The sequence below is a fragment of the Dendrobates tinctorius genome, unplaced genomic scaffold (assembly GCF_039654945.1).
Source record: "Dendrobates tinctorius isolate UK_male_01 unplaced genomic scaffold, ASM3965494v1 ptg000211l, whole genome shotgun sequence".
In the NCBI taxonomy this organism is placed as follows: Eukaryota; Metazoa; Chordata; class Amphibia; order Anura; family Dendrobatidae; genus Dendrobates; species Dendrobates tinctorius.
Genome location: NW_027361878.1, coordinates 9,700,001 through 9,724,713, shown reverse-complemented (window position 1 = coordinate 9,724,713; position 24,713 = coordinate 9,700,001). Strand labels below are relative to the sequence as shown.

The 24,713-nt window shown below is 41.2% G+C and overlaps 1 protein-coding gene across 3 annotated transcripts in view; it reads left to right on the top strand.

Moving 5' to 3' along the window:
- RASSF7 (Ras association domain family member 7) overlaps positions 1-24,713 on the top strand; it is a 65,857-nt gene that overhangs the window by 25,555 nt on the left and 15,589 nt on the right. For all 3 annotated transcript variants that reach the window (XM_073554414.1, XM_073554413.1, XM_073554412.1), the window contains exons 2-3: positions 22,325-22,519; positions 23,027-23,919. In XM_073554414.1, the coding sequence (XP_073410515.1) occupies positions 22,417-22,519; positions 23,027-23,919 (996 nt within the window). In that variant the 5' untranslated portion in view covers positions 22,325-22,416. The remainder of the gene's footprint in view (positions 1-22,324; positions 22,520-23,026; positions 23,920-24,713) is intronic.

Here is a 24,713-nt window from a genome sequence, read left to right as displayed (position 1 = left end):
GAGGAAATAGTGCGAAAGCGAATAGCGTACTGTCCGACCGTGAGAGAGCCCTGGTGTAAGTTAAAGAGTGACTCAGTGAGAGAGGCTAACCGGCCCGGCTCATCGAAAACCTTACGAAACGTATCCAGGAAAACCGGGAGATTCGAAACGACCGGGTCGTCACATTCCCAGAGCGGGTTTACCCAAGAAAGGGCCTCTCCCTCCAGATGGGACATGATGAAGGCCACTTTGGCCCGGTCCGAGGGGTATTGCTGCGGCAGCCATTCATAGTGGAGACTACACTGATTTAAGAACCCCCTACATAGCTTGGGATCCCCAGTGAAACGAGGCGGCTTGGCGAGGCGGGGCGTCGGAGGATCAGTAGACGCAGGGGGAGGTGTCGGCACTGCAGCGGCAGCCTGGAGGGCAGACAAGCGACTATCAAAGGAGGTCATGTAGGACAAAATGTGGGTTTGAGTATCTTGCTGCTGACCCAGCTCCTGTTGGAGACTGGCCAGCTGAGTGGCATTTCCAGGATCGGCCACCTGTAAGGCCGACAAACGGGTGTCCATCGACTTCATGATTGACATAATGCTCCCCTGATTCTCCCGTAGGAATAGCAACTCTTTCTGGGTAGCAGCCGTAGTACCGGCAGAGTCCATGGCCTGATCGTACTGTTAGCGCGGGTGGTCAGGAGCGGGAACTCCGAGAGTGGACCCTCTGGACCGTGGCACAGAGGGGCCCCGGGCGAGCTGCCAGGTGGAACCGACCCCTATACAGGGACCGTTAGGAGCAGGCCCAGGGGTTCGAGTACCACGGTAGCCGGTACCGAGAGGGGCGGCTCAGGATGGACCGGAGTAAGACTGAGACTGGAGTAGGACGGCAGGAGCACTGAAGACAGGACTGGAGTAGGACGGCAGGAGCACTGAAGACAGGACTGGAGTAGGACGGCAGGAGCACTGAAGGCAGGACTGGAGTAGGACGACAGGAACACTGAAGGCAGGACTGGAGTAGGACGACAGGAACACTGAAGGCAGGACTGGAGTAGGACGACAGGAACACTGAAGGCAGGACTGGAGTAGGACGACAGGAACACTGAAGGCAGGACTGGAGTAGGACGACAGGAACACTGAAGGCAGGACTGGAGTAGGACGACAGGAACACTGAAGGCAGGACTGGAGTAGGACGACAGGAACACTGAAGGCAGGACTGGAGTAGGACGACAGGAACACTGAAGGCAGGACTGGAGTAGGACGACAGGAACACTGAAGGCAGGACTGGAGTAGGACGACAGGAACACAGGTAGCGGGACTGAGAAGCTGCTGTGAGGAGCAGCCGAGACAGGAACTGCAGCAGCAGTGTGTGCACGAAGGAGCGAGGCCAGAGTGTCAGGAAACACAACGATCAGGCGCCTCCCTCAGGGGGAAGCGGCCTGATATGGCCCCGTCTGGTCAGCCATTGGTCCACAGGTGCTTCCGGGTTAGGGCACAGCCGGAGCATAAGAAGCAGGAAGGAGGCGTGGCCGCGGCCTATGGCGCATGCGCATAGCATGCAGGGAAGGCATCGGTCGCGGACCTGTCTCAGGTGACCGCCGCGGCCGTCGGGTGGAGAGAGGCTGCGGCGTGAGAGCGGAGGGCGACTGCGGAGTGGGAGCGGAGGCCGGGTGAGTATGGCGGAGCGGTGTAACACCTTTCATGGGGGGTCAATGCGGAGTTACCTCTATGCTACTTGTTTCTGTGCTGTATAATTCACTACATACACTGAGCACTGTATAACGTTATTGTAAAATATTCCTGTGTGTTCTGTTCCCACGGGAGCGCTCCTCATTGCCAAGTGCTCGTCCTTCATAATAACGCCTTGGTTTAATGGTTAATATGTGCTTTTCATGTTAGATGGGGGGAGGAGTAGTGACCTTCCCAGTAGTACCTTTCTTATCAGTCTGGTATGTGCTCTGCAGGGATGAGGTCAGTAGTGGGGCCAGTATGTGGGATAAAGATTTCCAGTCCTGCCAGGCTGTCATTCTCCTAACCCAACACCACATCAGAGTATATTGTTATACCGGCAGGGGTGTAACTATAATGAGTTGCAATCAGGTTCTGGAGGCTAGAGGGGCCCAAAAGGTTTCTGTGCCCCATATGAAAAGGCTTATAATTAGGGGCCCTGTTGGAGATTTTGCATTGGGGACCACAAGCTCCTAGTTGCGCCATTAGGTAGATTTCGCTTTTATATTTAGGATCAAATCTGGATTGGGTGATGAATAGGAAGTGGTTTAAACTGGCAATACAGATTAGTTTGGGATTATAGGATGTACCTAAATTAATAATTTGGCCAGGATTGACTGATTAGAGATGAGAAAATTTGTATTTGTTCACCGAATCTGAATTTGCCGTATTGGTACCCTGTTCGTGCCGAATTTATGTTTTCAAGATCGGGTCCAAACATATTCAGCCATTTCTACTCCCTGTGTCTCCAATATTCGCTGCCGATCGTAATCCGAACCGAATTTTCAAAAATTCGCTCAGCTCTACTGATGATCTTGTATGGACAACGCCATGATGACAGATGTAGGACGTCAGATCCTTTGTCAACTCAGAAGAGAAACGGCGTCTTATTCTTCGCTCCCTATCGAAATAAAGATGCACACTTTGCTTAATACGTGTCCATGTTTATGGGGACATTTACAATGTACAGGACCATAAGTTGGTCATAGACATAACATAATCATCTACAGACTATTGTGACAATACTGAACGTGGCACTAGGGCCACTTTTACTTTTTGGGAATCTGTTTAATTGGAACTTTTTGTCCTATAACCAGGGCTGTGGAGTTGGTAAGCCAAACCTCCGACTCTTTACTTTCCATGACTCCGACTCCACCAAAATGGGCTCCAACTGCACGACTCCGACTCCACAGCCCTGCCTATAACAATAGACATATTTTATAAATATAAGGTATTTATAACATTAAAAAAGTAATATAAAGTACCTTTTATGACGAATAATAAAATATTATTACCGTATATTGCGGTACCTTGTTAGCCAGAAAATCGCTCTTGGAATACTTTGTCTTTTTGGGCATAAAAGTATTTACTAAAAACTTAAAATGAAGACAAAAAAAAACCTTGATTCAGGTCGATGCAGACATTGTAATCCAATCCTTTAGGAAATGGATCCCATTGAAAAGGAAGTCATTTTACATTTCCGAAGGAAAAAAAAAACAGAAAACATTATGCCCTTTTTGGGGATTGGTAAAATAAATGGTCCATGCACAAGGTTGTGTGTTCAGAGGCCACCTAGTCATTTTTTAAGACACCTGTTCTGTGCTTTTCTAGACATCACTGGTGTTGGCATAGAAATACTGATCAAAAATACAAAAGCCTAATGAAAAGGAGAAGCTTGGAATTTTTTTTATTTTTACATATGAATAACACTGACGGTAAAAATTGAGACCTGGACCAAAAATGGATGAAAATTGGATACAGCACAACCGATGAAAAACATTTACTTTTTTTTTTTCACGTATTCCAAAAAGAAATCTGAGATTAAGGTCTTAGACTGTATTTTATTTTTTGATAGGTACTTGTGTCCCCTCGTGTCACATATCTGAAAGTGGGCAGGGAAAGCATGCGGGCTAAATGGAGTAACGTGACATGTCTTTGGGGAGCAAAATAAAAAATGATGTGACCTAGATGAAGACAACCTAAAATCGCATTACTTTGATAAATGTGGCGCAATTTAGGACTGTAAAGTCTCAAGTTTTCCCTTTGTAAAAGTTAGATGGTTTTAGTAAATCATCCCAATGTATCTCGGTCTGAAGTCCTGGCCTACTAAATTCATTGACAAGTCGGTTTTTTCTCATACCATTTTTCATCCGTTCCTGGTTCGTGCCAATTTTTAACATCATTGCTGCATATTTTTTTTCTCATGTGGAAAAAAAATAATTATTGAAGGTTTTCCAAGCTTCTCCTAATACAGTGTAAAACCTACAACAGTAGAAATGCACTTTTTTTTTTTTTTTTGCTCATTTTTTCATGAAACTATTGACTCTAATAGGTGATTTATTTATTTTTATCCACAAATCGGATGAAACTTGAACATTTGTATCGAGCATCTAAAACTAATGTTGAAAAATGGTGACGATAAGGTATATCAGAAAGCTCGTATCATTTACTTTCTACATTATTATTATTGCATTATAAAACCACTCAATTCTGTTCAATTCTTGTTTCAATATTTTTTGGGGACAGCATAATGTTAACATAAGTTTTGTTGTGTGTTTTTTTTTTTTTTTTTTTTTTTTAATTTATTTTCTTTCCCTGGTCGTGATTTTTAGAGTAGATGTTATGAAAACAATGGCTCCATTCATCTCTTTCCGACAGTTTCGTGGAACGGCATTGTCCCCCTATACAAAAGACCCTTTTAGTGTTTGATACAAGATAAGAGAGGGGGAGAGAGTTTAAGTATTGGGTAAAGGGGGTTGGGGGGATACATTTTTGGTGCCAAATTAGAAAATGAAGTAAAAGGAAACAAAGTAACCTGTAGAAAGTATTGGCGGTTTTTTTCAGATAATGTATAAAGGAAGACTAAGTGGGCTTTATCTTATCTGCAGACTTTTCGGTAGTGTAGTCTTCTTTTGAGTGAAACCATCCACCTGAGTTCTTTACTATATATGATGATAATGGACAGGTCTCTTTAACATTCTTCAGCTCTCCTGCTAATAGACATTACTTCTATCCACATTCCTCTATGGTTCTCTCTGTGTTTCGCCGCTGTCCCTTTAATTCAGGAAGCATTGTCACTTGAGATCAGAAATGTCAAGAAATATCACAAAACAGCGAAATCTTAATCCCGAGTATCGGCCTCATTACAATAACAATAACATTCCCATAGTTGGTTTCATTGAGAATACTGAGAAAACAAGGGGGGCTTGTCCCTTTATTGTGATGTGAACACGGCTGTAGCCCCCAGACCATGTAATGCAATGACTAAAAGTCACATGGGTGACTGATATATTACCGGCATTGTCACGCGCTTACTCACACGTTATCAATGTCCCCTGCGTTGTGAACCGTAACACAAGACAGATAAATGGAGAATTTTGAGGCACAATACAAGGGTGATTTGTGGGAAAACTAATGACTTTTACTCAGTGGCAGAACTACAGTCGTATGGGTGCAAAATTTGGATTGGGTTCTCAACAGCGTGTTGGTCAGCTGTATGGACCCCTGTAATGGTATCTTCTGTCATGGACACCTATCTTGAAAATGTCCCCCAACCTGTAATAATGTCCTCCTTCCTGGCCCCTTACTGTAATAATGTGTTCTTTCCTGTCCCATCCTTCCCCCGTCTAGTAGTAATGTCCCATCTTGGTCCCCATCCTGTAATAAAGATCTAAATCCTGATCCCTTACTGTAATGATGTATTCTCTTCGGTAATTATGTCCCAACTTGGCCCCCATCCTGTAATAAAGATCTCTGTCCGGACCCCCTAGTGTAATAATGTATCCACTGTAGTAGTTAAGTTCCATCTTTGCCTCCATCCTGACCCCTTACTGTAATAATGTATCCTCTTCGGTAATAATTCCCCCATCCTGTAATAAAGTTCTCCGTCCTGACTAATAATGTATCCTCTTCGGTAATTATGTCCCATCATGGCATCCATCCTGTAATAAAGATCTCCATCCTGGGCCCTTTAATTTATAATGAGAAAATGGAAAACAGTCTTAGGAGAGCAGGAAAGAGACTCAGACAAGAGGTGGGTTTAAACCACAATGCGTTTCGACAGAGGATCAGTCTTCATCATCCACCTGATGAAGACGGCTCCTCCGTCGAAACGCGTTGTGGTTTAAACCCATCTCTTGTCTGAGTCTCTTTCCTGCGCTCCCAAGACCGTTTTCCATTTTCTCATTGCTCCTATCCTCCATTGGAGGTTCTCGGCTGGAGCTGTGGTAGAGACCTGACACCCTTGTCTGCCCCTGGGTTGCTTCCTAAGCGCTCGTTTATTACCGCTTGTCACTGACTCTTATCTTTTATAATGTCTCAAACTTAAGTGCTTGTCTAAAACACTTTAAAAAAAAAAAAAAATCTTACCTGTCCGAGCTCCTGCAGCAAGCACAGGCCTCTTCATCCACCAAGCCCATAACTAGTATAAGGTGGTGGATGGCACATGGCAGTAACACCGTGAGCCACCCACGAAGGTCATGCCAACTTTTAGCTTCTGACTGTCCGGCTGCTTGCATAGCTATTGCTGTGCAGGGAGTTGGCGGCTCTCTGCACCGCAGTAGATTTCAACCGAATGTGTGTCCAAAGATTCACATACAACTGAAAACGGCAAGGTCATCGGCGAGCCCCCTGACTCCACAGGCCTGGCCAGGATCACACACTCTGTGACCTCAATCCTTAATCTCAACACTTGGGTCATTGTGAGATCCTTGGCAGCGCCCGGACACCACCACCACCGTTTCCTCTCTTCTACCTCAAGTATAGAACGTGAGAGCATAAATATAACAGATAAATACTTTGTCCCTGAGGTCCGGTATGTATACAACATTCTCCATAGTTGTTGCTGTCCTGTAATAGGGCCGCTGACCCTCCTACCCACCACTAGCTATTTAGTCCTTAGGGTACCTGTATGGGTGTAATATTTAGACTGTCGGGCATCTACAATATATTTTCAGTAGTGAAATGGGTCATTATAAAGTCCGAGCAATTTCCTTCTTTGGGCTATCCCGGAAGAAAAATTTTGGACGTCAGTAAAATGAGATTAAGAGGTTGCAGGCGGTACGTATTCTGCGGAGTTATCTTAGTGAGGCCACAGGCAGAATAACCCAGCCCTTCCGTCTTAAGACAATGGCTCCTTTATGATGGTGCCAGAGGGTGGAACCTGAATTCTGGCAAAAAATGAACAAGAGCTTCATATATCTTGTAGAGTGTCAGTTCTCTTGGTGCAGGTGTAAATGAAGATCCAAAAAAAAAGCCAAACTTTTCGAATAATAAAGGGTGACCGAAACCCTATCTTGCTGAAATGAAGCCTCGATGAGGGTTTCGGTGCTGGTCAGTATATTCACGCTATGTGTATACTTTATATTGTCTTACGCTGACTACTTGGTCCATATCTGCATTCAAATTTTGTAGACCTCAGATAAAATCTCCTATGATGCCTTGCTGGATGATCTGCAGTATGGACTTTCCACCAGATGCCCTACTGTAAGGACCATGTTCAGATGTAGCAGATTTCTGTACTGAAAATCCACTAGAGGACTTCTTGGCACACGCAGCGTTTTTCCGTCCGGCGGTTTTTTTTTTTTTTTTTCTCCACAACAGCAAAATTGATTGGGTTTTTAAAATCTCATTCACGCAATCTTTTTTTTTCCCTTTCTTATGTATGGTTTTTTTTCCGTTAAAAATGCAGCATATCGACACTTTTTATACATTTCTTTACCTTTTGGGATGAATGAGGCTACACGGGGTGGGGGGAGTGCAACAAAACAGAGTTTGCGCTGCGATTTTCCACACCCATGGACATCATATTTGATGCAGGGTTCTTTTTTCTGCATGAAAATAAGCCAAAAAGTGTGAACATGCGCATATAGTAGAGCACAATGCAACTGAATAGTGTTTCATACTGACCAATTGACACAAGTCTGAAAATATTGTAGATTTTAGCCAGCAGAATTGTGAATGCAGCTCTGGAGTACAATACAGATGTTTCACTCGAGACCACTGCAAGAGAAGTGATTTGAAGGGGGTTGGTGGGGACCAGGTATGGACTGCGTCTGAAATTCAGCCCTGGCTTTTAAAATCACACAGGCCAATGTTGTCACTGTCCCCAAGGACCAGATGGGATATATTACTAATATTACCCTGGACGGAGGAATGCAAGATTTACTACAAGACCAATATTTCTAATGATACCTGTGGCTGCTGGGGTCAGTGACTCTGTGCTCCATAACAACTCTTAACAGTATGGGTGTCATGAGAACACCGATTCTGTTAGCAACGTAGCAGACAAGGCGGCCCACGACCAGACAGGCCGTTCTGGCATTTTCTAGAATTGCCAGATGGCCAGTCTGGCCCTGGTGGGGACTTAAATGTTGATGACCTGTACATTGGATAGGTCATCAAAATGAGAGTGGTGGGGGTTTGACACGTGGTACCCACGCCAATCAGCTGTCATCTGCTTTGGGAACCTCTTGATGTTGGCAGTGTATGGAGCTGAGCTTTGGCAGCTCTATACTTTTAATAGCTTCTTCTTGACCATATATTAGCCGATCAATGGGATAACGCCAATCTCTTACTGATCACCTACAGGATGGGTCAATATGGAAATCCCAGACAACCCCTTTAATTGCGTAATATTGATACATGGTGTTTAAAGGCGGATATGCCTTTTAATTCTACATGTGGGTGCCGATTTATTTGTTTAGTTTCCTTCACCTGTTATTCTTGACTGTAAAACCTGCTTCCCTCCCATGTCAGCACTTTACTTTTTTTTTTCCTTTTTTTTTTGCCGACCTGGAATGTGATTTTTCAAATCTGCAAGAATGTTCATACGGAGGTGAACAAGGAGGAACAGATAACGGCGGTCCAGCACAACACTCTCTGCTCAACCTGTTTGACCGGCTTACCGGCACGGTCGCTTCGAAGGCTGTGATCACAAAAAATGAACTCGCAGGTGGCATCTGATCTAACCACACGTTGACTGACTGCTTAAGGCTCTCCAAACATGAGGCCATGAGAAGTCTTGGAAGTAGAAGACAAAGGTCTTGTGTGTTCATTAGTCACCTAGCGCGGAGTACAGAGTGGACTCTTCAGGAACTGCCGAGGAGCACTTGTCCGTCGCCAAGTGTTTCGTATATTTACTCAGATCGGTGGCCATATTGGCTTTCCCCTTCATACACCTGAACTTGGCATACAAACACACGTTTCGTAAGTTCTTCAAAGTCTCAACTTCAGCCCCATTGTTTATACAGGTAGCCGAGTTCACCTGATAAGATTTATTTCCACCAACGGGCCAAGGCAATTAATGCAATTGTTTAAGCTGACAGACTGGTAAGGGCCGAAGGTTGATCGATATGTTTAATCATTGAATGACCTATTGTTTAAATCAGGATTTTGTGTTTTCAATTTTTTAATTTTTGGCATTTTTTTTCCCCCTTTTTAATCTGTGTTTAAAAATACATGTTGACTACAAGCGATTTTCACAATGGCCACCGGGGCCATTTTAACTTTTTGTTTCAATAAATTCACATGTACATTAGCAGCAATAGGCTGACCCAGAGCTGGTCTTGTATTGCCGCCTCTAAATGAGTGTGTTCAAAGAACTTTATAAAGGGAGTGGGAGCTGTGCGATCACCTATTGTGATTGGTGGATCCTGTGTTATCAGCTGCGTATAGTCTTACCTGTCATAGTAATCCTGTCTCTGATGATAAGGAGACTGCTGTAAACACTTCCTCTAAGGTCAGGAAGTATGAATCTAAAAAAAAGCCCAGTGGCCAGTGTGAGTATTGCATGATTACTAATTTTATTGACACATCGTGATATGATAAAATATGGACAAACACTAAAAAAAAGTAGGTTATTTTCTGCTGACCTGTTCCCTGTAATATCCTAATATATTAGCTACTGCATTAGAAAAGAAACCATGGAGGGATTAACTCTCGGTACACTGACACTGGACATAATGCCCTACTAAACGCCTCTTCCATCACGTTAGAGCTCCGACCAATAAAAAAGCTGGATTTGATGTTGCAGCCATAAGAACATAAGGCTGGGTTCATGTGCGTGTGTTGGGGGCTTTGTCACAGATTTTGTCATATTCCCGAGATTAAATAATGCAGGATGTTTTAACACGTTTGAATTTTTTTTTGGCTTCACCACTAGGATGAAATTTGTTGTTGGCAGAGTCGCTGTATAAGCAGTCGCCGTATAGCCCAAGCCTTAACCTCAAAAAGTTTATATATACATTTCCTGAAAAAAAAAAAAAAAAAAATATATGACCCGCTGACCTTCCTGTGGTTTTACGCTCCGTGCACAATGAGACAGCAGGGTGACCAGCGTGTCTGGAAGGTTTCCGCGGTCACATGACCTGTACACGCCATTGTTATTGACAGGTGACGAGGTAACAAGAAGTTTTGAACCTCACACTGGCAACCTGGAAAATTTCCAGAGGTACAAATCAGGGGAGCAGCATGGCAACAAAAAACACTTCATATTAGCATAAGTGTTATCTGGGGTAGAAGTGTCCTCTCCAAGACACTGGGCACTTTTTTCATAACTTTGTCCAGCATGGAAAGTTATGGAACTTCACGCAAATCCCTTTTTTTTTTTTTTTCTTTTTTAATTCAGAAATTAAGACAAATCCCCTAATAAAGTGAGCTGCAAAGTTTCATAACATTCCCTGTTGGACAAAATTCTAAAAAAATATTAATTAGTTCCTCTTTAACATTATTGATGCCATCAAATAATGTTCTCTGAATGCTCTAACTGCAACGCCCACTCTACTCTATGAAGAAGTTGTGGCTTCAGGTTCTTCTACATCTTACAGGTCAGCGGGTGAAGAATGCACACACAGATCAGAACTCCGTGCACACATTCCTCCTCCTGCCAAAAACTAAAGTCCGTTTTGTCTAGAGATTGTAACTAGACACATTTCCAGATAAGCAGTAGGAAGTGTTGTGGAGCCGTGTTGTAGCCAGGCTCGGACTGGCCCACGGGAGAGCAGGAGAATCCTCCGGTGGGCCACCACCCTCTTATATGAGCAGTACTTGGCCCAATATACTTGATTCACCATATGAAGACACAGGCAGAATCTTGTTCATTTAACGATCTACCCAGTTTATTACTAAAGAAATTTGTGAATGATGATAAAGTCATATTTATATGAAGCTGAAAAGTGGGGCCCTGGAGTTGGTGTGCCCTTGGAACCCCAGTCCGACACTGTCAAATCTGAATCTGAAAGTTGTTGGGAGTTAAATTTTAGAATGTCCTACTAAAAATCAATCATTCATCATATCAGCAGAATAATGGAACCAAGTCCTCACTATATGGAGGGGGCTTAGGAGCTGGTTAGAAATGGAGAGAAGGAAGACTTTTTTTTTTTTTTTTTTTTTTTTTTTTTTTTTCTTTTTTCCAACCCCCATGGGTCCTTTCCCTTTTCCCTGAGCTGGGTGAGTTTTTGTCCAAGCAAAAATATCCCATATGTTGAATATGAAAATCTTGGGGGGGGGGGGGGGGGGAAAAAGTCAGAATTGCTATTTTTTTTTTTTTTGGTCAGGTCTCCTCACCACAAAGAAAAATGAAAAAAAAGGATAAAATAATTTTATATTGGACCTTTAAAATTGTAGTAGTAAAAACTAACAGCGTGCCCAGAAATAAACCTACACTCATACAATTTATCTGAAAAATAAACAAAAGTTACGGCTCTCAAACTATATAATTTTTCTTACCCTGTAAAAAGCAAGCCCTCGCATGGCTATATGGACTGAAAAATATAAAAGCTAATTCTCTTGGAAGAAAAGTAGTAAAAAAAACAAAAGCGTGGAAAAAAATTAAAATTAAAAATTTCCTTTATGGTGTTAAGGAAAATTTTGCTCAGTATGTTCACTGTATTGCAGAATTCTACTTGGCACGTTGTGGTGGTATTATGGTCTATATTCCTTCTTCCATTTCTTTATTTTCTAGCCCATTACTTTGTATAACTAGTATTATAATGGTTTCCACTAAATTGCAAGACTTTTTTTCTGCGTTGTAGTGAATTAAGAGTCAGAGTCCAGTTTAGTCGTAGTCGGTCTCCTGGGACTTGTGGTTCCACATGGACACAGAAGACATATGACTTATCTGGATTTATAATAATGGATACGGAGTTATACGGAGTTTGTATCAGCCCTATGAGGAAATTAAGTTGTAGGACTTTATAGGGGTTTTCCAAGATTAGGAAATCAGATTTAGGTCCGCGAATAGCTGTGTCCTGATCGTGGTCTTTGTCTGATTCCACTGATTCTGGAACAGTTTTCTTTTTTCTTTTGTGCCTCTCCATTCCAAAGTTATTCCTCCGGTAATAATGATGCCAATTTTTCCTTTTAACCAGCTGAGTGTATGGCACGGAATGTCTATGGGCGTGGCCATGTTTTGATTGACCACCCTGAGAGGGGGGGAGCAATCAAAACATGGCCACGCCCACAAAGAATTTCCATGCCTTGTTGTTTTAAGGGCAAATTTACATCTTCATTTCCAGGCGGTATAACTTTAGAACAGTGGAGCACAGAAGAAAAAGAAAAACTGTTCCAGAATCAGTGGAGGCGTAGCAATTAGAGGAGGTGCTAAGTTTAAATTTTTTAAAAAATCCTTTAAAAGATGGTATGAGTTGCAATGCCAAACATAGCCAGTGGTCTGGAATAGCACTGTTGCTGGAAAAGAAGAGCTCTTCATGATTTGGATGATTTCCTAAGCGATCTGATATTCTTCAAGGAGGACTGTTTCCGAATAAAAAGCTCTTGTTTCATATAATGCAGTAGATAAAAACATACTATATGACTGCATTAATGGTGATCATGAGGGGAATTTATTTTTTTACAATTCATATTAATGACCCCCTTTCTTTAACCCATTCACATTGCAACTATAGGCGGCTTTGTCCGTTTTGATCCATCCCTGAATTAATGTTTCTCTTGATGTAGGCTGTGAAATACATTGACGGTAGTTAGTAAGTGCCAACATTTCTATGTTTTGTGTCATGGCGGAAGTCCAGAACTGTCGCGTGACGTTACCTTAGATGAACTCGAATAGTGATAAGTGTTAGCATTTTTTTTCAAGGTAAATTACAGTGTGTGCTGAAAAGCAAGGTATGTCTGCTGGCCCGAGTCACATAACATGAGATGTCGGTCCTAACTGAGGTCTTATGTGGTCAAACAAGTGACAAGGGCCTGCAGAATACCAATGGCCATCAGTAACCCAATAGTGGACCTTATGTGTTACAAGGCCAATGATCTGGTCAGCACTGGTTGTTGGAGGAAACAACTATGCTCACTTCTATAGTGCCATCATATTCCACAGTGCTGTACAGACATCATCATGACTGTCTCCATTGGGACTCACAGTCTGCATTCCCGATCAGTAAACCCAAACACGTGGAGAACATACCAACTCCTTGCAGATGTTGTCCTTGGTGGGATTTGACCCCAGGACCAAAGCGGTTCACAGCAACAGTGCTAACCACTGAATGGACATGAGTGGGTCACACGGAAACCTCCAATGGCTTCTTCATCTGCTAGTGCCAGTTTTTCCTGCTCTTCATAAGACTTGATATATAAAATGAGATACTTTCTCCCCTCTACGCTGGAGATCTGTTTGCATCAGGTTTAGAGATGATGAGAGCAGAGAAAGCTGTCAGAACTGAGCAGGAGCAGATTTTTGGATTGCATTTTATTTTTACAGCTCCAGATACTCTGCAACAGCAAAATGGTAGAAAGGTTTCAATGATATTTAGAAAGTTGTGGCTTAAGGTGCCTTGACAAGCAGGTTGGTGGAATTCTCCTGAAGACTGCAGAAAAAAAAGTTGCCAAACTGTACAGGTGTTAACAATGAAACTGCTTTTGCCTGGCATCCATCCGTAAATCCAACTGCGGTCAAAGGTGTGTTCACATGTTTTGGTTTTTAGATGAAAATTTGGACTTCAAAAACCTGAATGTGAAAACGCACCCTTAAATTTGACCATACAGGTAGCCACCATGACTGTCTGAATTTCCATAATCTGTAAAATGCCGCATGTCCCCAGCCATAAATATTGAAAATATTATCTAATTTGTAAATCCACAATTACACTAAGGATCTGTGACAATATTACAGAGATCCTGATCTATCCTCCAAGCTAATGAGGGTCCTGAATTACGGAGTACCCATCTATTCACTCCGAGTTCCCAAATAGGATAATGAAAGACTGGCTTTCTAAACCCTATACGTAACCATCCAGTGTGTATGTGGGTGTCACAACTCTTCCCATCAACAGATGTCAAGGGAAAGAAGGGTCAGGCGTATTGGATTTCAACATGGCTGATCTTTTGTTCTCAGAGGAGATAGTTTAAATCTATGAGTAAAAGATTATGGATTTCTATACCTACAGTGACATCCTCACCCAGCCCAATAAACCATAGAAGATGAGTAACCTTGCAGTGACACAATGACTTGAGGTCTTTGGCACAAAAACAAATTGTATTTAAATGAAGCTATTTAGATAAAGTATTTACTGAGCAAATACATAGAAAATCCCAGGTTGATCATCTGGATACAAAGATATAGATAAAGTAGGACTGTTTGTAGAAGCTTAGGGACGTATCCTATAGATCAGTCACTTTCCGGTCAGATGTGATCGGATACCACAATGCCGGGTACTGTAGCTTTGTCTTCAGATCCATCTTATCATCCCTCCTAATGAAAGTAAACACTAAAACAAAAATCCATTTCCACCCTATAATTGGCCTTTAATTACTCGAGTAATTGGGACTAATTTGCCTCAGAGCCCCTTTCTCAGCACATAGCTTCTTTGTCTCCCCCATAAAACAATATCTGGAAATGAGGTCACGTCGGTGAATTATGTCTCGCTCTGTAAATACCGCGTAGGAAATGATGTGTAAGAAAAATTGTGTTGGGAAATGGTGGACCTCGCGGAGAACCTGGCGCAAAGAAAAAAATAAAAAGGATTAACCGTAGATGACATTAGTTGTAACCTCATGATTAGGCAGTGGATAAAAGTTGCACAATTTTGACGATAATCCTTCTGTCGGGCAGCAAAATTGTGCAGTTTTTGGCCTCCTCGAGCGGTCGCGGTTTCGACACCCAAAGCCGCAGTATGAATGCCTAGTCTTATGGCTTCTCACTTGTGTGAGGAAAGTTAGGGTATGTTCACACTCCGGATTAAAGTTGTTGTCTTGCTAGGCTGTGTCTCAGATTTGTGGGATGTATTGCTTGTGTACCCCTATTTTAATTTAATGGGGCTGACCTGGGACCTCACCTATGTTCAGAATAGGGGTCTCTCTCTTTCTCGTTATGGCTGGCGTCCGACCACCAGATAATGGAGAGATGGCGAAACGTGTGGCCAACTCTTCCTGCTCATTGCTATAGGAGTTCCATATACAGTCAGCCCTCGGCTATATTTTGAAGATCCCATCGTAATGAACAGAGAACTGGTGCATCAACTGCTATCCTTTTCCTCATTTTGGATGGAGTCTGACTGCCTGGGAGCAATCGAGAGACCCTTGCTTTGGGGATAGGTGCAAGAGTCAAAATGTGGAACCTGCACGTTATAAAACTTTTTTTTTTTTTTTTATACAATATTTTTATAAATATTTTCCCAGTGTATATCTTTTTTTTTTTCCTAAATATATGGCAGTAATACTATTGGTACACCAAGAAAGAATAAAAGGGGCAACCAGAGAAATAAATTACCCATATAATAATTTACAGTATGTTGCATACAGTTCTTTTGAAAGAAAGCTGGAGATGCCATTAATGTCTTATGAGATGACCCCTTTGAGATCAAAATGTTAGTGAATTCTGACGTGTGAACCGAGCATTAAAACTGCACCCAGGTTTGTGTCTATGAACGTCTTAAAATGTATAATTCTACAGAGAAGACATATTACAGGAAAGTCGGCGCTTTTTTTAAAATGGAATATCAAATAATCATTGCTAATTTTTTGCTTTTAATGCCTGTGTGATTTTTGCAGGTTTAGGCCACGTTCACACCTTCCTTCAGTATTTGGTCAGTATTTTACATCAGTATTTGTAAGCCAAGACCAGGAGCGGGTGATAAATACACAAGTGGTGACGGGTTTCTATTATGCTTTTCCTCTGAGCCACTTCCTAAAAGTCTTATAGGCTTTCAACTATGTTATAAGAAATTTTTTGCAAATGACTTATTGGTAATGGCTGTGCAGAAGCTGAGCTGTGATTAAAGCCTCGTTCAGATGTCCAGTTTTTTTTTTTCTGCATACATGCTGTCAGTTTTTAACATCAGTGTAGCAAAGAGAAAAAATTCCAATCTCCTTCTACCCAATAAACGGTAAGAAAAAAAAAAAAACGACCAGCACTTGGGTGATGACACACAGTTGGCATCCGAGTGCTATCCATTTTTTTTTTTTTCTGACTTATTGACTTGAATGCGTTTGGTTCGCAAATAAAACTAAAATGTAACCGTTCTGGTTATTTATTTATTTTTTTTTTTTTATGCTGAAAATTGGACTTGTAAACAGCCCAGATTGAAAATATATGTAAAATACAGATTTGTAACTGATTTTCAGTGATCTTCTAATAATGCTGAAAGCTGCTGAGATTTTGAGGAACGAGCCGGGGCTTGGCCACCCACTAGCCATATACCAACCTAGTAGAGGACATAGATAGAAGAGGAACTCTGTGCAAGAACAATATATGGGCCCTGTGAAGTCCAATGGCTCATTACAATGCACTATTTCACCAGCTTTGGAGGTGGTGGTGGCCACCTTACCACTTGGGATCCTGTCCGGTTGCACCATTGGTATATCCGCCCTTGGAACCCTTTTGGTAAGACCACGTAGCAATTCTCAACCATAACCATCAGTTAACATTGTACAGCCGAGGGTCATAGTTCCTGACCTCAACATACACCTGCTTGCTCAGTCAAGTCTACATGTATTCTCAGTAAGGAGAGTGGCGTAAACCTCTGCCAAAGACTTCTGGCCAATTTATCTTCCCTGAGAACAAAATGGTCAGACATGTTGACATCCAACCTACCACCTACTTCTTTCCACCAATATCTACCCTGGCAGAAGTCTGAACACCCCGATACACAATACTTGGTCAGCTGATCTAGCTGAAGCTGCTGGGTTTCGACTAGTGTTTCTTCTTAAGACAAGAGAATTGGGAAAACTTAGCAGGAACTCAGTGTCTGGTCATCTCTAATTACCCAACCGTGCATCTACAATCTTGTCCATGTTTCTTAATGATAACTACAAAGCTTGTTCACACCCAAACAGCTTAGGAGAACACATGATGAATGAATTTACATGTATACATAATACACTTATTGTTCTACGAGAAACCATTCTATTGAGATACCGTTGGGAGATGCACTTGTAGAATGATACTTGAGGGGCTTTGTTATGTGCAGGAGAGAGTGAATACTTGGGAGGATGTGAAAGTTTCTGATGTTCTTAGTGCCTTTGGTTAGACCACAGTTGGACACCTGTCCACAGTCAGCTAGGTTTTTTATTCCATTGATTTAAGGCTAGGGTCACACCAGCATATATGCTCCCACCCGAGAGAATTGGGCCAATTTATACTAAACACACTCTGATCAAATGCTGATCACACTCAGATCAGAGCGTGATCATATTGTGATCCGATCCTCTCGGATGAAGAGAAGATGGGGGGGAAAAAAAAAATTTCTCAATCTTCTCAGATGTCATCTGGGTGCCCTCCGATGTTTTCTACAGACTCATTGACTTGCATGGCCAAGTGTGATCCAATAATCGGCTCCAACTCAGGCATGCCTGATCTTGACTTTTTTTTTTCTTTCCTTGGACCGGCTTGGTCTTGGTCCGAGGAAAAAGTCTCATGTGCGCGGCCTCATAGAATAACATTGGTCAGAGTGAGTTTTGTCAGATCCCACTCAGACTAATAATACAGCCATGTGCAGTAGCCCTAAAAGTGCCACTAGGGCAAGGAGTCCTCTACGTTCTGCATCACTGAATGAGTCCATCCCAGGTAACTATAGTATCATTGGACAATAAAACAAAGTTTTAGGGATCTACCCTGTTTACACAACTGTTAGGAAAACTTACTTAGAAACTATTAATTACAGTAGTTTCTTTCAACAGGGATTAATACGTAGCATTTATATGTTCTTTTTAAGTTGTGTTTTACACGATCGTATTCTGAAGCGTCCAACCGGTTGATCAGAGTAAGGTGGGTCTACACATTTCAGTGTAATTGGATCCAACATTTTTAAAAAGCATTTGTAAATGGCACTAATTTTTGGTATGAGTTCGGGTTAATCAGAACTTTTTGGCCATGATACAATCAAAAACATTCATGCCTTTGCACTTCGGGTTTTAGATCACCAAAATAGAATAAAATTATACTGTTCTCTCCAACCATTCGGTTGCGTCACACATTGCAGCCACTGTTCTGTTATTGCAGCAGTATTCCAAATATGAGAGAGAAAAATTTTCTGGTTTCGCCTGCATATCGTCAGGCAGGGCTTACACCATGTTTCGCCCTACATTTGAGACTTTATCATGGGGTTTCATCTAAAGTCCTGAAATAAGGGATTAGAATGAAAATTCCTGCAGAGTCAGTCCCTTTGTACTCTATCTGGCCTCCATACTGTCAGGTTTTTTTTTTCTCTCTTTTAGGTGGACCCGAGTGTGGTCTGCTATGCTTTTGTGTCTGCCTTCAAGAAACAAAAAATTATATAGAAATGAGAAGATGGTTTTGCTGCCAAAAAAATATTCAAGCACTGGATTCACATTGGTCATTTATTTTTACAAGTGGCAAAATGTATATGTATTTTCAGTGTGGAAAGAAAAAAAACTTACATTAATGAGGGTATAGTGTATGCATGCTCTTATACATGCAAAGTTGAGATGTATTTTTGCTGCAGATTAAGCCCTTTACATTGCAGGAAATTCTCTGAATTGGCACATCTGACCATTGCAATGAAAAATTTTCTGCGATGGTCATTATTTAGCCAGTAAGCCCTGGCGTATTGTGTATCCACTATAGTAAACCGATCAATCTCTGCAAATCCACCTTGACATAAAGCCAATTTTACCTGTCCACTAGTAGCACATGGATAATAGCTTTACTGTGTTGGCTACTATATCCTCTTTTGTTTAAGAGGAGGCTGGTTGGACAAGTCCAGCAGCCACACCCCAGTCCCGTTTACCCTGAAACTGGGGAGGGGATAAAGAGAAGAGGGTGGGGGCTTAATAAAAATCAGACTTTTCAAGGGGAGATTGAGATCCATTTCCAGGCAGGACAAGTAGCGGACATCATCTGACCCATAGCTCCTATGGACTTTATCTCAACGGAGGAGAACATGGTCTTGGTGTCTTAGGCGAGAATAACCGAAACTTGGAAAACTTATATTTATAAAATGAGATATTCTGGAAATTCTAAGCTGGACAGGTCGATGTGTGTAGAAGTCTCATAAAACAGGTGACTCACCCATGAGAAGTATCTGAGGAATCTGTAAGTATGCTGCTGGAAAAAGCGTTCTCAGTAACAGATCTTAAAGCAATTCCGTCCTGTATAATTATTAACCAAAACCTCATTTAATTCTACAGCGAATTATCAGTAATGGATGATTATATGTTATATTGTAATAGTTACAGCTGATTTCCTCCTTCTTCAGGCTGAGCGAGGCTGACTGTTATTTTCTATATTGAAGTCTTAAGTTTTGACTTTAAACCAAGGGTTTGTCTAAAATTTAAAAAAAAATATAACTGTTTTTTCTTCCAAAAGTGGTGCCACACCTGTCATAGCCTCCTATGAGCATACTATACCACTTCTTGCCTTTAACTTTACTTTTTTTTTTTCTTCACATTTGTGTGTAAATAGGTGTCTTTATCATTTTTTCCTTTTTTTTTTTCTTAAGACCACAAAATGCACTAAATAATTCATCTTAAATTGTGTTTTCCTTTTCCATATCAATTATCAGATATATGTTTTAGTTTTTTTACATCAAGGCAGGACTAGAAACAGAGGTTTGGACTGGCAGTAACATATTTTTTTTTTTTTTTTTGTGTGTATTTTATTCTAATTTTTCAAATATATTTAATTTTATTTTCAATTAGTTCCACCCCATAAGGTCTTTAAAATACCTTTTTGGAGCATTTCAACATTTTAAATACATTTTTAAATTTTACTGATTTCCCCTGTAACTGGAGTTGGCATATTAGCCCAGTGTTCACTTGAAGAAGCGCCGTTTGTGCTTCGTAAACTGTATGCCCAGTGTTCATACAGGAACGATCAGGAAGGTAGAGATGGTAATAAACCATGTCTGCCTTCCCAATGGCGAGCCCGGTATCTGATGGCTGATTCCCCGCACCTCCATCTGCGTGATCTCCTTGCTTTGTGAGGATATTCTAAAATGTCCTTGTAAAGCCTGACATCTTAAGACATTGGGTAGTCCACAAGTAGTTAAGGAGCATTAAGGTGTAATCTTTGAACCCTACTTTACAAGTAACGTATCAAACCTCTCCAGAGCTTAATTTTTACTAATTGGGAGGTACACCAGAAATACTTTAGATTTCTTTATAGTTCAGAGCTGAAATCTCTGGGAATTTCCAACTTGTTTAAAGGGGGGGTGTTCATATCTGAAACATTTATGCCATATCCACTATGTAAAAAGTCACTGCTAGAAATATCTGGCAGAAGCTTATGCTTAGCAAAAACAAATGGATCGAGCATATTGAAATCCAGGTCATGAGGCCTCTGTAAACATTAGATCCCACAAATTCATTTGGTTCGTTAATCTAATGTGTACGGCCAACTTCATTGTCCCACTACATTATAGGAGCTAAGATACCCTGCCAGAAATGTATATGTCGAAAAGACTGTTGCCCGTTTTCACTAGTGACCAAGAAAACCATTACTGTACCTCTGAACTATAACACAGGCTGTTACTTGGGATAAGTTAAAGCAGTGTTCACACAGTTACTCAACTTTATATAAGGATTATATCTGTATAAATGGTAAATGGTGTTTTATGGTGAGAATGTGCTATAAATATATCCTTACTGGTATATGCAGCATAATTATCATGTTAATTGCATCAATTAGATTTCCTAAGGGATTGGTTCCTGCTATTGCAGCTTTTTCTTGTGATGACCTCATACGATTCATTACCTTGGATAGCTGTGTGTGCATTCTTCACATTTTGTGTATTTCCATATGCAAATTGCACCATTAATGTGTTTCTCTTAGTCATTTAACCCATTCAGTGCTTTAAAAGTTATATACATATTAGAGGTCCTTTAAAAAAAACAAAAAAAAAACTGTTATTTAAATATTTAAACTTCCGGGAAAACAATTAGTACAACTGTTGGGGGTCTGCTGCAGAATCCGGTGAACCCAAAGTCGCCGATGTGAATGGAATCGTAGTGTACATTTGCGACCACCACTTCCATATATAGTGTATGGAGCAGTGGTCGCACATGCTCACACTCTCCGTTCACACGGGACACTTGTGATGCCAGCAAATCATACCCTCAATAATACATTTACCACCTACTGTTCCCTAAGTTCCAGAATCTACATTAAAATAATTGTGGCTTTTGATTTGGATTTTTAGGCTGGCTGTATTACTATTGCTGTGTGAGATCCCTCATGGGGTCCACTATTGTGATGCAGTTATCCAGATCTGTTTGCATGAAAAAAAGATAACGTATTGATAGTAATAATCTGGTACCATTTCATATGAGAAATGATCTTCTCTTCATAGCATGACATAGCATTGTGATGTCACATCCATTTTCAGCCCTGTATTTCTTGGTTATGTCCTGTAATGACTCGATACCATGAGGCACGGTGTTGTGTATATGCATAGATGTATATATAACTTCACTTGATTTGTATGTCATGTTTTGAGATTTTTCTATGGTGACTCATTGCCTGTCCTCCCGTTTTGACAATTGCACCCATCTTTCCTTTCACCTTCAAGTTTTTCTGATCATTAACACATTCCTGTGTCAAGGTATCAGCACGTCACTATTCCCACCCCTATGGATGTCGATAAAACTACTTCCTCACGTGGAGTGTGTACTTGATATTGTCTTCTAGATTGCACAACGGTACTTATCATAGTAGGGGAAATAGTACCTAATCCAGTGGTTCCCAAACTCCAGTCCTCTCGGACCCCAACAGGTCATATTTTCAGGATTTCCATAATGTTATATGTGAGAGAATTCCTGATCCCTTGATGATACTTCCATCACCTGTGAAATACTAAGGAAATCCTGAAAACATGACCTGTTCGGGTCCGTGAGGACTGGAGTTTGGGAACCACTGATCTAATCTGTCCTGAACTCCAAAAACTGATGTATCAGCATGGAATCACGGAAACCTTTACGGTAGACTTAATTCATGGCGGACCTGGAGCAGGACATGTTGCTTCCCAGGAATCCTAAACTTTATATTCTCTGTTCCTGCCCCCTTTATTCTCAGTTTTCACCCAATGAGTACCTCCAATGATTTAAATAACTTCATAGTTCCCTGATAAATGACGGCTTCCCAATTGGAACAGGGATTTTAACTATGTTGGCACAATGTTTCTGTCCTGTAGATGATAACTCCTTATTTTCTTCCTTAGGTTTACATCTTGGGAACTGTGATGAGATACTAAACGGACCATCAGCCATTTTACCCAGTTGTCTTTGCGGCTCCAAATCATCTGACTACATCATGGAACTAAAAGTTTGGGTGGATGGGGTACAAAGAGTCGTTTGTGGGGTATCGGAGCAGACATCCTGCCAGGATGTGGTCATCGCCTTGGCGCAGGCCATTGGTGAGTGTTGGATTTTACTGTTTCTCTGGCCTTTGGTCTTTAAAGAGTTGTAGACATTTCGTTGATAGAGCAATTCCGTAAAGTGGCACAAAATGTGTAACAATCTAGCTCAGCATGAGAGTTGCCGAAAGAGCAGTGATATTTTATGATCTGTAAGTTCCATAGATTCTAAATCACAATGGGACACTGACAACTCAAAGTTGGCATAGGACTTCTGTTCTCCCAATAAGTGGCAGTTCCAGTGGTGGAACCTGCACATATCATGCATTTATGACCTTACCAATGGATAGGTGCAAGCACCGGTTTATCAAATCGTTATAAACCATCCAATTAATATTTAATATTGGTTTTATGGTTTGGGGGTTATACTATGTATTAAATGCTCTTGAAAAGTTGAATGAATCAGCTTCTGTGCAGCCATTCATTTGTTTGTTTTACTTTTAACGCCATGGTTTGGCTAATCTAAACTGACGTTAACTTTCCAACTTTACTTCTGCTATATTACAGGTCAGACAGGACGATATGTCCTTATCCAGACTCTAAGGGAGAAAGAAAGGCAACTTCTTCCTCACGAGAAACCACTGGAATTCTTGTCCAAGAGTGGACAATATGCCAATGATGTCCATTTTGTATTAAAGCGCACTGGACCCAGCTTAACAGAACGCCCTTCTTCAGATGGTGTTCCTCCTCCTCCAGAAAGAACTTTTGTCCGGTCTAGTTTGCCTCTTAATCCTCGGGCACATAGTACAGAAGTTACAAAGTCAAAAGAACCCAAAAAATCTTTGACTTTTAATTTGGGACCTATGAGTTCAAATGATATTTTGCTTAAGCACAGACAAAAGTATAAAAATGTCACCGCCAGTAACGAAACTGCCCAGAGACAACCAACCAAAGAGGAAATATTCAAGCAGGTGCTGCAACAACGAGAGCAACTCAAAGCCCTGGAAATGCAAAATTCCTCCATCGGCAAAGACCTTCAAACATGGGAAAGGGGCAGAGCTGGCGGACCTCACGAGGAGGATGACGAGATCGCTTATTTGGAACAACTTATCCGCCGAAATGATGTTGAGCTGGCAGAGGAGATGTTCTGGTTGGATGAACTCGAAAGAGAGCGTCTAGATGAGCAAAAAAGGCAAGATAAAATTAGACAATTACGAGCTACGATGGAGGATTACAACCGTAAAATTAAAGAACTGAGCGAAAGGACTGAGGCCTTAGAGCAGGAAATTCAAAAAGAAACCTCAAAAAGAGTTTTAGGGCAACCCAGTCCTGCTGATATTGAAGAAATGGTAGCAAAAATGAGAAAAGAATTGGAAGCCAAAATTGGACAGAGCCAAGAACTGGAAAGTAATCTTTCTAATGTGGAAAGAGCTTGTGAGGAGGCCAGACGAAACCTAGAGGTAGGCTTACTGCTTATCTGTAGTAGAGCCAGGCTTGGCTTATGCATATGAAATGCTACAAGGCTATTCCTTTCATATGGACCTTCTTTGTCTGAATATTCTATTTTGACTGACTCGAATTAAGCTACAGCTATGATAGAGGAGCATATGCTCAATCAAAAAGAACATAGACGGAACATTGTATTTTTCTTTGTATAGAATGCGAATATAGAATAAAAGAATAGTTTATTCTCCTCATTGGCCTTTTCTAGGTGAACATGACATGACCCTTACAATGCCAAATCCTGTATTACATGAGATTAATACTTTTGGGAATTGTTAATCTGTCCATAGAACATTGTAGGTACTTTGAAGAACTTGTCTGTTCCTTGATTTCAATGAATTCTTCTCATGAGACAGAGGCCAAAACATTTTCTTGCTTCAAGCTAAGGTTTCTTGAGTTATTGGTCAAATGTCCAGATTTTTTATTTTTTTTTGTTCCTTTGTAACAAATGTAGTGTACGATCCTCTGTGGATTCTACCAGATCTGCAGAATATTGTGAAACATGAGATTTGCACCTATGTTTCACCAGCAAGACTCACTATTTAGTATTTGCCCTTCGAATAAAATATTTCTAAAATGTATCGAGGTCAGTTTGTGATGGTTTTTCATTTGTGCTCCTAGGAGTACTTTTATGGCGTTTATTTTCACCACAGTTCTAGTGATATTTAGTTTAAAAAAGAATTCCACATCTACAAATGGAACGAGATACGTCTTTTGATGTTGCAGAATAATCTCCGTATTTGCTCTTTGC